Source organism: Anas acuta, chromosome 3 (assembly GCF_963932015.1).
Source record: "Anas acuta chromosome 3, bAnaAcu1.1, whole genome shotgun sequence".
In the NCBI taxonomy this organism is placed as follows: Eukaryota; Metazoa; Chordata; class Aves; order Anseriformes; family Anatidae; genus Anas; species Anas acuta.
The window spans coordinates 33,791,459-33,806,120 of NC_088981.1; the positions used below are offsets into that span (position 1 = coordinate 33,791,459).

Genomic DNA, 14,662 nt, shown 5'->3' on the forward strand with positions numbered 1-14,662 from the left:
AAACGAATAAGCAAATCTTGAGGCATTCAGCTGGATCACACCCTGCTATGCCAGCTGCATACAAAGAACCAAGACATGTTTTTCTAATGTAGAAAATGAGATGAGCTAAGCATTGCAAAGCAGGCATTTGAAAGGCTGACAGCCCTGGTCCTGATTCAGCCAAAAGGATGTGTGCCAGTCTCAGGCAGGGTTCATTCGCCTTTTGCAGGGCCTCATCTGTGATGCTGACTTGCTGCAGGTTAATTTCTTCATGGGCGATAGCCTATGCCCCTGGGCTCCTGCGAATCATTGTAATTGTTCACCTTTATAGCTAGATATGACTACGGCTCAGACATGTTGTCTCCATCGCCCTTTTCCACATGCTCATTTTACTTTTCAACCTCAGTAGAGGGTTTAACAAGAATGATCTTCCAAAAGAAAAGATTTTGCTACGAAGCATATCAGCCTACTGGAGAGGAATAAAAAGTGGTGATTATTTCAATCAGCTCAAGAGTCTCTCTAACAGATTGGCACCACATGAGTCACTTTTATCATTTTATGGTAATTTAGATCTCAAGATGAGAAGGAAGATGTACAATACTTGTGACATTCTCCACCTGCTCTACTTCATGGTTGTGCACATGTATCTCAATCGGACAATCATGTTTATACCAAAATAAACATCCCAAAATGTTCTGACTGTACACAGGTACAACTCTTTCTAGTATATATGAAGAAAGGGAACACTTGAGAAACAACGATACTTAATTGTTGCTTCTAAATCTGGTAGCGTTCTGCCTCCTGATCCTGAGAAGCCTGTTACCTCATCTAATCCTGCATTGTGGCCCCACTGAGAATGAGCCCGAAGCACCTCAGCAAGAGGTAAAAAATCAGACTTCACTGTGAGAACATTTTCCTTATTTGACCTAAGTATTTTTTTCCTTGGAAACATATCTTTTACATCTTTTACTAAACTCTGTGTGTCCTGCTGGTAAATACCTTCCATGTTTGTTATTTTAAATATGAGTAAATGGCTATGACCTCTTTCCAAACGTAATCATTCCCTGGGCAAACAGTAAACATTACATTTTTTAAGCACTGCATTGTCTGCAAACTACATGTATTTTGGTCACTCTTCTCTGCATTCTGTGATTTTTCTGCAATAAGATGCCCAGAGAAAAGCTACAGGGGTGACTACAGTCTCATTAAGCATTGCTACCTTCCCCATCCATTTCATGCATTTGGATAAGCAGAACTAAAATTACATTAGCTGTTTCTGTTGGCGTAGAGTTAAATTGTTGCTCACTGCTCTTCTGACATAACCACTTTTCAAGTTACTTTCCTACTACTAAATAGTTGTTTTTTTTCCCCAACTAAATACATATTTCCTCATCAAGGTTGAAACATGCCTCCTTATAACTGGACCATATGATGACTTCCTGAGTATGAATGTCCCCACCCCTATCCAACTAATGCCTTGCATAAGCTTCCTAGGTGCTGCTTATCCATTTGTTTGCACATGCTTGTACATTAGTTCAGAAAGCATCCAGGGCTTGGACTCTCTGGATATAAAAAATAATAATAAAGAAAATGTCAGTAATGAAGCTCCTCAGGGAGCCAGAGGCCTGGCTCAATAGATGTGTTGGAAGAATGGCTTACACACTGTATGGAGGTTGTGATGCCCTGTTCATGACTGTATTAATTTTAGATCAGCTGAACCGGTTTTCTCACAGCCAGCTTCCAAAGAAGCATTGCACACCAGGACTTTCCCTTGCTGTGATGTTGCACTACAGAAACACTTTCTGGTGGTTGCAAATGGACTGATAAGACTAGAAGAAACATGGCACAAGCCAAAACATTTAATGGTTTAGAGAAGCAAGTTCAGATTAAAGTAATAATTTTTCCAGAAGCAATTCTGAATGATACATCGGTAATTTATACCTTCTGCTACTTAAATAAAATAGGAAATACCATGATTGCTGAAAAACAGTGTGGCAGAAGTTATTCTTTAAAAAATTACAAAATATTGTTTTAGACATAAGACATTACAGCACCAAGCACACATGCTCTCTCTGTTCTGTCCCAGAGTGTTGAAGAATATTAGAATCCTAACGATTTTTTCCCCTTCAGATTATTCCTCCATAGGGCATCAGTGTTGGGCAGAGCTAAATTGTTGTTGAGGTGTCCTCATTGTCATCACGTTAAATATATACATACTTCTTGTAATCCCATTATGTCTGAACTCATGCTTTTCTTGTGTTTAACTTGGAATGAATTACCAAACCACTATAGGATTTTTAAAAATCTGAATTGCTTCCCAAACCAGAACTTGGACATTAAACCCAACATAACTTTACAAAATCAAGTTTATTTGGAATGACACAAGCATACTGAGCAAGATGACCACAGAGAATGCTTCTCCAAGACATTTGTAATGACTGAAAGCTGATTCCATTTTAATTGCAAATCAGGACGCATGAACTAGCTATCAAATCATCTTTAAAAAAAGACAGAATGTACTGCTTAACCGAGGGGAGTTTACAGCCTCCGGTAGCACTATAGGTAGCCAGCACATAAGGCACAATTTTAATATTCAGTTGACTTACAGGTTTAAAGGGCTGAGTTAATGAAGCCGGGACTATTTTGTTCAAGTACTCACTTCTGCCAGTGCACTCGCAGTGCTGCCTCAGCAGCGAGGCTCCTCCAAGAGCTGTGCCAAGAGGAAGCTCTCACACCCCAGCGCACAGGGCGCTCGCTACGCAGCCACAGACTACTTCCAGAGGGCTGGCACCAGTTAATCCGTCAATGAAAACTCTCCACCGTACCACTTCGATCTTACACTCCGTGATGTTTTTGCCTTCAAAGTTTCTGCTGAGGACGAGCAAGGCCTGGCTGAGCTGCAGCCCGGCTGGTTCACCAACAGGGAGTCAGTCGGTCAGCCTGAGCCTCGATGGCTGTTGGATAAACCAACTGCTGCTAGCGAGCTCCATCACAAACCTCTTCAGAAGCAGTTTGTTTACATGAGTTTAATTAAATTTCAACACATAAACAAGTTTTAGGCTTGTCTCTGTGCATTCTGTAACGAGTTTTTTCCCTCTACTATGAATTAATTTGATACAAAATTCTTAAAGATGGTCAGTATTTAAGCCAAAAGGGTTTTGGCAGAATTAATTAGCTGTTCACCAAGACCTACACACTCCAGGGTTTGTTAACAACATTTATTACTTTTGATGTTAAACACCCTTGGGTTTAGGTTCAAAGTCGAACCCTAAGATAACACCACCTCAGGAATGTGTCACGGTTCCACCTGCAGAATCACCACACGCCATTTTTTCCCACAAAGAGCTCAAAAGTGCCATTTCTGGCAGGGGGCCGGCGTTATTTCCCCCTCTCAGGGGCACCCAAGGCACCGTACGGCTGCCGCTGAGGCCGCCTTCACCCCGGCCATTCCCCCCCAACCCGGGGCCAGCACTGCCCCCATTCCCACCGCTGAGGCCAGCCCTCAGCTCAGCCGCGCACAGAACACAGGACAGCAGCGTGCTTTAGGAACGGGGCCGTTTATTATTTGCTGTAATTATTATTTGCCCGCAGAGGGGCGGGCAGCAGCCGTGCGGCCGCGGGCTGACAGCGGCGCGGCCCCACCGGGCCCCGCTGGGCCACCGGCCCGCTTCCGCGTCGCGGGGCTACTGCGCATGCGCCGCCACGGCCGGCCCCTCTCCCTCCCTCCCTCCCCCGGCGTTCGCCGGCTGTACCACCATGGCGTAACGTGTGGGTGGGAGTGACCGCGGGGTAGAACAGCCAGCCGGCCCTGAGAGCGCGGGCAGCCCCTCACGGCCTCTTTATAGAGATACCCGTTCCCTGATAGAGTGTGCGGGTGTTTCCTCAGCTCGCTTTTCCCTTCATCCCCACTCCCTTTCAACGCCGTCTCCCCCCGGGGCACCACATTGGTACGGGCCGCTCCCAGCTGATCCGGCGGCTGGGCGCAACCATCGCGCTCAGGCCGGGGGGGAGGCGAGGTGCCGGGGCCGGACCCGTGCCTGCGGAGAGGAGAGGGGAGGGGCGGGGAGGGGGGCGCATTGTTGAGTCAGGGGCCGAGCGGCGCGGACGGGCGCACCTCTCCGCGGCGCCGGGGGGGGGACGTCACAGCGGGCGGGCGGCACCGCGGGCCTCGCCGCTAGGGCGCGGCCGGCCCCCCCCGGGAGGACACCCCTCCGCCGCCTCCCCGGTGGTGGCGCCCGGCTCCAGCTGACCGGCCTGGAATCCCGGCTCCCAGCCCCGCCGCCCCCCCCCCTCCTCCTCCTCCTCCTCCTCCTCCTCCCCCCCCACCGCCCGCCCGCCGCCGCCCCGGCCCCGGCCTCGGCCTCGGCCCCGGCCCCGGCCCCGTCATGGGAGACGCCGGCAGCGAGCGCAGCAAGGCGCCCAGCCTGCCGCCGCGCTGCCCCTGCGGCTTCTGGGGGTAAGCCAGGGCCCCGCGGGGCCGGGAGGGGCGGCGGTGGGGAGGGGGGGGGGCGTTGTGGCCCCCTCAGTGTGGGGTTGGGGCCGGGTTGGGGCTGGTTGTGGCCCTCAGGTGGGGGCAGGCCCGGCTGGGAGCCCCCCCCCGGGTCCCTCCGGGTCCCTCTGGGTCCCTCTGGGTCCCCCTGCCCAGCCCCACAGGGAGCCGGGGGGTGTAGGGGGGGTGTGGGGGGGTGTAGGGGGGTATGGGGGGGGCAGGTCGCGCTGCTCCCCTCAGGGCAAGGGGAAAATGCTGTGTGAAATGGTGGTCCCGGCCCCTCGGCAGCCCCACGGCCTGCCTGGCTGCTGGCCGGCCTCCTGCCAGGAAGGGAGAAGTAGGGCCGCTGCCACAGAGCCCAAAGTGGGGTGGAAATACAAAGCCAGGCCCTCGCTCACCCCTTACCCACCCCAGGGTGCTGGGCGCGCTCCCATCGCCGGTCATTTGTAGTTAATATCAGGGGTAGCGTGGCAGGTGGTGTGCTGCCAGGCACACGCCATCACAAACTGCCCCTAACACACATATCTATACCCATCTATATACCCCCTATTAGTCCCCAACGCTCCCGCTGACGAAATGCTCAAAACCCACAGGACTGCGCAGGCTTCTGGGGGCTCACCTGAGCTTTGGGCTTGCCCCTGGTTGTGCCTTCCTGGGATTTGTGGCGTGCAATGTAAGGTGCTGGGGGGAAGGAGGTGCGATGAGGGCGACTTAGCGGTGTCGCTGTACCTGGGGTGCGCCCACCGGAGTGGCAGGATTTCATGTGAAATCCATTTTCACGAGTTATGGCCAAAAACGTGGAGCGCAGCGTACGCCCTGGCCCTGCCGGGAGTGATTATGCAAGGCATGTTACAAATATGCAGTAAATTGTTTTTGTTAATTCCTGTTTTCTTAGGCTCCCATGTTTGGAGCTGATGCTTGCTTTCTGCAGCGTGGTGGGGAGCAAGTCGCTGCTGTCTCTAAGGCAGCGCACCACCCGCCTCCTGTAACCTGATCTTGGCGTGAAGGGAGAGTCACCGAAAGTTGAAAGTGAACTTTTCCTCTGGGCTGAACTTTGGGGCTAGTTCAGAGGGTTGTGATAACGAGACAAAAATCTGGTGCGTCGTGTTTGAGGATCTGGTTAATGGTGACAGGAGGCCCTCAAGAAAACCCATTGCCCTTTAAAGCCATTACTCTTTTCTTAAAGCCTACATTTCCCTTGAACAAACAATTACCAAAATGCTATTTGTTGCTCCCTTTCTACCAGGTGCCTTTCAATACTCTTTGGCAAGCTTTAGATCTATATTTTCACTGCAAAAAATGAATAAATTGCACCATCAGCTTCCAGTCTGATGGCTTGTTGTGCTTCTCTGTCTTGAAGAAACTTAAGTGATGTCCTCTCCCTATTCACCTGGGCCTTGGCAGTGCTTGAAAAGATCTGCTGGTAAATCTGCATGGACATGCCCTTGTAGCAGCGTTGCACTGGCAGGAGTACTCATGGTGTCACAGTTTTATGCCAGCATTCTGAAGAAAGTAAGTCATGCTGGGATAAGGAGCTGTATGCCTCTGAAGCTGGAGTTCTGCTGCTCTTGGTGTCAGTTAGGGTTGTGCCAGCAACGTGTCTTAAAGAGGATGGAGTCTTCCTGGTGACCTGTATGTCGATTTGACACATGGAATAACAGGGCCATGCTTGCCTTTCGCTGCAGGATTATAGCATTTAATCCTATGAAAAGTTCTAAAACTTGCAACTTGATGAAATAATTTCAATAAATTTTCTAAAGAAAGGCATGTAGAGGGATAGCTTTGCTTTGTTTCCTGGTCTGCATCAGTCCAGTGATGGAGAATCTTCGGATGCCCACTCTTGAGTGCTCCTGCACCATGCAGGCTGCAGAAGAGTTCATTGCCAGCAGATCAGACCGTGGGGTCTAGATGTTACATCTTGTGGCTGAGTGTAAAAGATAGCGTTGGGGCTTGGTGCTGGTGGTTTTGTTTGTTTTATTTTGGCTTGAATTTTATTTACTGCTAGCAATACCATTTATGGTGAGGTGAATACTTTTCTGCAGTAATCCACAAACAGCACTAAGGAAAATATTGAGAAAAGCATTAAGAAAACCATTGAAGTAAGCTGTGGATCTGTGGGCTGAACTTTGCCTATCGATGCATAGTCATAAAGTAGCTCCTGAAGTACACATTGGTCTTGCGATGGTATGTGAAGGGTTAGTGAGAGGGCTGTACATACTATCGCATTAAAGTTGGAGGGGTTCTTTTAAAATGCTGAGTTTTACATTAGAAATTCAGATCCTGTAGGTTGCAGGAATCTCTGGTGACTGGAAAACTACTAAACTCTTGATGTTTCAAGATCTAAGAGACTGAAAAATGAACAACTGAAAGAAGGGACTTGAGTGAGCCTGCTCAGAACTTCTGAAACATCTGCTTAAGGTCAACAACTAACGTTTTCTTACCTTTTGTGGAAGATCACAGAAGCCATCCTTAAATCTTCTGCAGACTTCCCCTTCTCTTTAGTATGTCCAGTCTGTCATTTTTGCTCCAGCGAGGTTCAGATGGAACACGGAGATCATCTTTATGTTTTTACAAAATCATCTCGCACAGATAGCCTCAATTGGGCAAGCCTCATCTGTATTGATTTATTTATGAAAAATTCACACAGCTTGCTGTTTGGAAATATTTTACCCCCTGCTCTTTCTATTTTTATATCTTAAACTTCAGTTAGTTGCAACTGTTTCGCTTTTTATTGGAATAGTTTTTGTGTATAAAGGTTGGAAAGGGTGCAGTGTGCAAGATGTTATTTTAGATTACTTCATTTAGGGTTTATGCTGTGCTTAGCTTCTCATTCTTATGATCTGGAAAAAATCTTCTTTTTCTGATTAACAGACCATGTAACATTTTTTTCTTAGATGAGTGGATTTCAGAAACCAGCCTTTCCTGACATATATAAAATCTTCAGCTCCGTGTTAATAAATACATGAAAATACTACTATATATATATATATATTCCAGTTAAGCCACTTTGCTTATTAGAGATGAGGCATAATCCTTTAATGAACTTCATGTTGGCAGTTCCCCATCGGCTTCTGAAGGGCTCCACAAAGGTTTCACTTGCGTATAGCTCATCAAAGGGCTGGGGCTTTTACTATTACACTGTTACATGCGTGGATGAGACTTGAGAGCTGAAATACTCCTTGGCTGGTAGAAGTGCACATTGTGAAGGAGCGAGTCAGAGGGCAACGCTGCTGGGATTCAGATTGTACCATAGTGAATGCTGCTTGGTTTTCTTACGGTCCAGATGATGCCAGACCATCGCGCTTCGTGCCTTCGAACCAGGAAAGAAGGGAATATGCTAATGGACATAAAAGAAATGAATTCCATTCTTGAAATGGTGGCGACCAGCAGGAAGTTGATTGAAAACACAGTATGATTAGTTTCATCTCATCTTATTTCTGGCACTATAAGGTACTGTAGTCAGCTGAAACTGATGGCGATGCTGTTTGAGAACACGCCAGCAGGGGTTTTGCAGGATGATACCATTTGTTCTGCCTTCTCTGACACTGCATGCATCATAGGCATGGTGAGGCATTGTGCCCCAAGCATGATGTGCAGACCCAATCCAGAGTTTATTTCAGAGTCTGGATTTTCCAGTTACTTGTGTATCACCAGGGCCCTGCCATGCCAAACTGGCTCTTCTCTCAATTTTGTTTCCTAAAATTAAAACACTTGATGAAATGGTGCATCATTTAACCTAAGCATGATTAGCTTGTGACTATATATCACCAAAGCTTTTTTTCGCTTATAAGCAACTAATGACATATATATATGTATGTATGTATATGCCGTTAACGAGCTGCCTCTTTGGCTAATCTTTTCCTTTTTTTTTTATGGGTGATTGCAGCTGTTCATTCCATAGGAGCTCTCAGTGACTGTCCATTTATACTTTCTAATCTCATAGGCTGTGTACGTCATCCTCAATGAATAATGCCTTCATAAACCTAATTTGAAGTACTGTTGAAACACTCCATAGATGTTCCAAAGTGAGGCTTGATGAAACTGTAGAAATAGGCCCGTTTTCCTCTGAGAATTAGTTTTTGCTGGCCTTGAATCATGCAGTTACTTAGGCTTTCGCTTACTCTATCTTTGGATCAGATGCTAGAAAAAGTAACGACGTTGGCAGCTTATGCAAGTCAGTGCATCCAGTACCAAACAAGTTAGCGTTTATTAGCCCTCGGTACTAACTGAGGTCTTTGAGTGCCCAGGGAGGACACAACAAGTGCCTGGGGTAGCCGTGTGTGGGTAGTGCTGTGCGAGGGGCAGGGTGTCTCTGCAGTGCTACTGCTGACAAGAAATGCCAATTCTTTCAGTTGTGATATGTTGATTTGAATGAATAAATACATTAACAATGCTTGTGTTTTAGGAAGGCTAATTCTTGCCGTGCTGTACAAGACCCAAAACGTGTTTTTCTAAGAATAAAAGCTTACTTGCTTTTATTGCTTTCAAGTGTGCTATAATACAAGTAAAATTAACTTCCATAGAATTACATGAACATTTATAGGCCATCTATTTCAGTGAGCTAGAGTTGGTTTGAATCAGGTAATTAATTTGCCTGAAGTGGTCCTTATATTTTGTTTTGGCTTTAGCTTATGGCTAAAATACTTGAATTTCTTTATATATACTATAAATGAACTTATTAAATACTATGTTAAATTCTTGGGTGAAAGTGAGTGGAGCAGTTTGTAGTTAAAGCCATCTTTAACTGCTGCGAGGTAGGTGTATTGCACAAACTGGAAGAAGAAATTATTTAACTAACAGAAACAAAAGGCCTAATGAGGAATTGGTCTAGTCACAGCTTTTCCAAGGAAATGCTGCAGAGGATGTTGAGAAACTTTGGGCAGACGATGATTTTTTTTGCTTGGATTTAAGTTGTAGAAGATACTGAGGATTACGAGACATGGAGAAGCTTCAATCCAAGGAGACAGCGGAGAGAAAAAATGGACTTTGTCACGTTCCCTGTTTGAATAACAATATACAGAATGAAGAACAAAAGCTTGTGAGGTTCTTGGGACTTCCCTCAGTCATAACACAACTAACAGAGCATCTCAACTAAAGTCAAAAGGTAGACTTTTTCTATCCAGCGAACAATTTCTTTTTGCAACCACAGTCACCAGGAAGATACTCCATTTTGGATCAAGGCTTAGCTTTCTTTTTGCTGCAGAAGCTGACCTTTGGGAGTAGGGGTTACTGGCACTTGAAGTAAAAGCAGATGAATTGGATTTGATATTTTAACTGTAATAAGCTCTCTTCTAGGAATGTGAAAACAATGCTTTCTTCTGCGGTGCTTAACAGAATAGACAAAACAGAAAGGAGATTTTGTTATTTAATAGAAAACAGCTGTTCTGGATCATGCCAGAGATGCATCCAGCCCCAACTCTGATTTTGGGTGATAAGTGATGCTGGGGAGTAAGTGTAAGAACAGAGCAGGCATGCAGCGATGCTTATCTTGGTATATTTCTCCTTTACTTCTGGCAGTCTGACATGGGGCTGTCCTCCGTTTTATAGGTGTATGGCTAAGCAGGTCTTAATTATTTTTATGAATTTGCATAATGACTTCTTGAATCCTTATGTACTCTTGACCCTCACAACATCCTGCAACAAGTAGCTCCATAATCTCTTTATGGGGGGAAAAAAAAAGTAGTTGATTTTCTTTCCTTTAATCTTGCTATGTGATAATTTTAAGGAGTGAATAAATTCAAGCAGCTGGTGTATGAGGGTGTTTTGTTTAAGAAGATCCAAAAATAGGCCTGCTTGATTAAAACTGTCTATTTACTTCTTCAGGGAAGCCAGAATTTGAGAAAACAAACACTTGCTTAAACTATGAGTTTATTCAAAATCTTTATATAAAATGTTGTAGAAATACTTCCTAATTATAGATCGATGTGCTGCTAATTATAGACAGCTGTATCCAGCACCTTTTAATCTAACCAAATTCCTCAGTGGTCAGAATGAAATTTGGTTTCATTCTGCTGCTTCTACTGGTGGAGCAAAGAGGGATGAAGCAGGTTTTGTGTGCTGCTTTTGGAAGCTTGGAGGAGTTGAGAGTAAGAAGTTGCTGTGTCTGCGTCACCGGCCAGGTGTCCATCTTTGTGTCAGTCAGTGTCGTCTTCGTTTTGTTTGTAAACTGTGATTAGCTGAAGGTATTGGCAATGATTATTCCTCGGGTAATGCTACGAAATATCTGTCACGCTAGTAAAACATTCAACTGTTGTGTGGCTGCATAGATGTATCGTGTTTTGTGTATTGCTTCACTTCACTGAGCGTGCTTCAGGTTGTCTGGCGTTCCTAATGGTAAGCCCGGGCTGTTTGAAGGTTAGAACACAGGTATCGGTTTTGAGGACATCCTGCTCTTGTTCTTAATTGCGTAAGCTTTAACCATTTCAACATCAAACTTCCACAGAAATGTTAATGTCCCTGCTGCGTGTCGGGCCCACAGGGCCCAACGTGTAATATTAAAGCCTCAAAATGATGGAAGCCTCACAAGCCAGCGTTTCCTTTAATGCTTTGCATCGCTGCGATTTCAACATCTTAACTTCAGAGAGTGATCCATGATGGATGCATGCATTGGAGATGTTTGGTTTGGACTGGAATATTTTCATTAACGTGCTATGCCAATTATTAATGGGTTTTAAAATTATTTTAAATTAGAAGTTTGTGTATGTAAATAAACACAGGCTTCTTAAGAGGCAGTTGGTGGAAATTACCGATGTGATATGTTTTCTCAGTGAAATGATGCTTATATTCTTTGAAGTTTTAAATGCTACAGTACTCCTCTATCTCCTCAAATATACGACCCTGCCTGGCTCACTTTGGGTCTTTAAAGTGTTGGCACAGTATCTCGTGGCAGTTTTTGGATGATATTTGACCTTGACTACAGTGAAACTCTTATCTGGATCTCAGAGAGAAGCTTCATATTCATTTCAGGCAGGTAAATCAGAATGATCTGTTCTCTCCCCCCTTTTGCTCAGATGGCACTACAGATGCCCTTGCTGTCTGTTCAGTGTCATCAGGGCTCACTAGCATGGAGTCTGTCCTTTATTTTTGGAAGAAGAATTAAAAATCAGGCATGTATACAGCATGGATTTACTTTCCTAGTTGACAGATTTGTGGAGGACCTTAGGTTTAAGTGGGGGTTTAAAATAATTTTTTAACGCTTTTTTAAATCATGTATCACAAGAGAAGTCAAACAGCTATGTATACATGTACATAGATCCATTTACAATAAATTATTCTTTACCTGTATTTAGGAAGATGTCTTAAATGAAGGATTTTAACATTCCAAGAATTGGAGACCCAAGACACTTGTAGACTGTTCAGTTTCTCTGTTAACAGTATCTGAACAGTAGCGTCGTGGAAAGTGCAGCAATACGTGTATGGAGAAGTTGTTGTGTTAGGAACTTGTGGATGGGTTTTTACATTGAATGGGTTCTCTGGGGTCTTCCAGTTATGAGCAGCAGGGGCCTGCCCTATTCCAGGCTCATTGGGATTTGGTTCACTTCCTGCCACTTAACCTGGCCACCATATGCCTGCTCTGAACTTGAATGATGTAGGTCAATGCGAGGAAGATAAATTTCAGTTTCTTAATGATGTAATATTTTCATTAGTGTGCTAGGGGAATTCATTTTTAAAGTGACTTTCATTGACATTGTCATTTAATCTATATACGTTGGCTAGTGTTAGATTGACAATGCTTATTTGGTGCAAATGAGAGTAATTGTAAGTAATGAACAAATTTGAATGGAGCTGAAAAGTGGCTTTCTATAATTTTAATAAGCAGTGAGACAAACTGTGAGAAAGAGAGGGTTGGTGATTACCACCTGTACTTTCTGACTCTACTGCTGTAGTGTGCTGCTGGGTGAGTTGTTTGAATTGGGGCCTGTTTTGCAATGTATGCACTTAACTTCTTGTTTGAATGAAGAAATTCTATTTAATTTCTAAGCACGGAAGATAGCCTCCTAATTGTGCAGGATCCGAAGCCATGTCCTCATGGACTTAATGTGACTTTCTGAGATCAGCCCTGTCGCCGTAACAGCTGTGTTTTGATCCCTAATGATATGTTGGAGGTGTCTCAGGGTACGTTGTGTGTACAAAGGAGGTAAAATGCTGCCTTTTGGAAAGGGTCCCTCGGTGCTGGAGGCTGCGTTGTCCTTCTAACCGTTGATCAGATTGATTTCTGGTCAAAGGTACTATCAATATTAGTCCAGACTGTTGATGAATCAGTTCTGGGTCTTCAAAACTTTTCTTCAGCAAATATCCAGCATTGCTCAATAAAATGCATTTTTAGCTAGACAAAGGTGAATCTTAGGTCAGGTATTGCTGACAAGAGTTTAATGTCAGCTGTAGTAATGCTTGCTCATTGTTAATGTCCTAGGGGGACTTTTTTAATCTCCTTCAGGGAACTAATGGACAGGAATGGTTTCTTAAACTGTCCAAGTGTTAACACATGCTGAAGATAGATTTCTAGTGTTGCCCTGAATCATTAACATATTAATCTATTCAAAATTTAATAATTCCTATTTTTAGAATCAATTTTTGACTGCATAGTTCTCTGAAGGAATGAAACACTGGATGTATTTTAACGTAGTGTGATTCTGTAATAAAAGTGCCTTCCAATTTTAATTTTATGTTTGTCTAATTCAGTTTTTAATGGCAAAACTCTTATGGAAAATATTAGGGTTTCTTTTTAAAAATGCTCACAGTGTTAGGAGATTGAAAATACGGCAGTTCTTTGGAGCAGCTGACATTTTGGGTTTTGGTTTTAGATAGGAGTGTGGAGCCGAGCTATAATTGATAAAGGGCTATTAGGAATAGTCCACATATACTCAATAATTTACCTCATTAACCTAGGTGCTCATTCTTCTTTGGAGCTTTTAAAAGAAAACAATTAAGAATAGTACCCGAACACTTAAGATTTCTTCACATTGGAGCTTTGTGATTAATACTTCATTACAAAGTCATTGAAATTAAACTTGCCTTGGAAATAATTAACTGCAGATGGAACAAACTGACTCCGCGTTAGATTTAAGGAAGTAGACTGACTGATGTTTGTAACTCCTGGTGTTGTCCAATGCACGGGGTGTTTGTGATGCTCTAAAATAGACATGCTAGAAGTGTTTCTTCTCTAGAACTAGTTATTCTAAGTCCATTATAACTGGAAGTGTTCAATGTCACTACATCCTCTTCTCTTCTTTTGCCTGTAGTTTCTTAGAAGAGTCATTGGTTTTATGTTGGGCACTAGGCATATTGCAGTTTCAACTTCATGCTTGGGTACGGTGATTCCAGATCTATAGATATTATTTCCCTAATGCTGAGTGCCATTCCCTTTAGTCTTCTCTGTATTTAATAGCTAGAAGTCCTTGACATTGAGGTTTGTTGGACCATGTTTTTTCACATGCATGTTTTCCTTCATTAATGAATCACGTATCACTCTTTATTTAATTCCACAGTGGTTTAGGAGCCCTGACTGGAAGTCCTGGTAGCGGGGAGTGTTTACAGCTTCCCAAGCCCTGTCCTCCATAGAGAGGTGTTTGTTTTAAATCAGCACTTGCTGTAAAACAACGCTGACCCATTGACATGTTGTTTCCAAGGATATCCGTGTTGAAGGAAGTGTTTGTGGTGGGTGGAGGAAGCTTCTTTCAATCAGGAGAGTTGCTATGCAATTAGGAGAGCAAGAACCGCCTGCATTACACATCTGCAAGGCTCAGGTGGTTTCGTAGCATGCTCCTGATGAAGATAGGGCCCCATTATTATCCATTATTCTTTGATGCAGTGTTTCCTTTTGCTATTAATGTTCTCATGTGACTAATTCAGGCATGACCAGAAATCTTTCTGGTGAATAATTAACGCTTCCTGTCCTGCTCAAGTGGCTTGTAAGGACGGATTCAGATAGTAAAGGAAAAAACACCGTGATGTATGTCATTAGGTAGTAAGTTAAGCAAATGCATTGCATCATTCTTTCAAAATAAAGTAAAATACTGGAAATTTCATCACTTACTGGCATAGCAGGAACTTTACTATTACAGGTTAGAATTCGGTTGCCTGAGCTGACATGTCCTCTGAAATGCATCTGAAATTCAGATAACTGCAATTACTGCTTGCTTTTGTAACCACTAATTGGGAAGCCAAACTAAACAGTGCTAGGCCAGGGCTCTC

The 14,662-nt window shown here is 44.0% G+C and overlaps 1 protein-coding gene across 1 annotated transcript in view; it reads left to right on the forward strand.

The window, feature by feature from the left end:
• Window positions 1-4,280: 4,280 nt before the first annotated feature.
• ZFAND3 (zinc finger AN1-type containing 3) overlaps window positions 4,281-14,662 on the forward strand; it is a 132,330-nt gene continuing 121,948 nt past the window's right edge. The window contains exon 1 of the mRNA XM_068676571.1: window positions 4,281-4,435. Within this exon, the coding sequence (XP_068532672.1) occupies window positions 4,365-4,435 (71 nt within the window). The 5' untranslated portion in view covers window positions 4,281-4,364. The remainder of the gene's footprint in view (window positions 4,436-14,662) is intronic.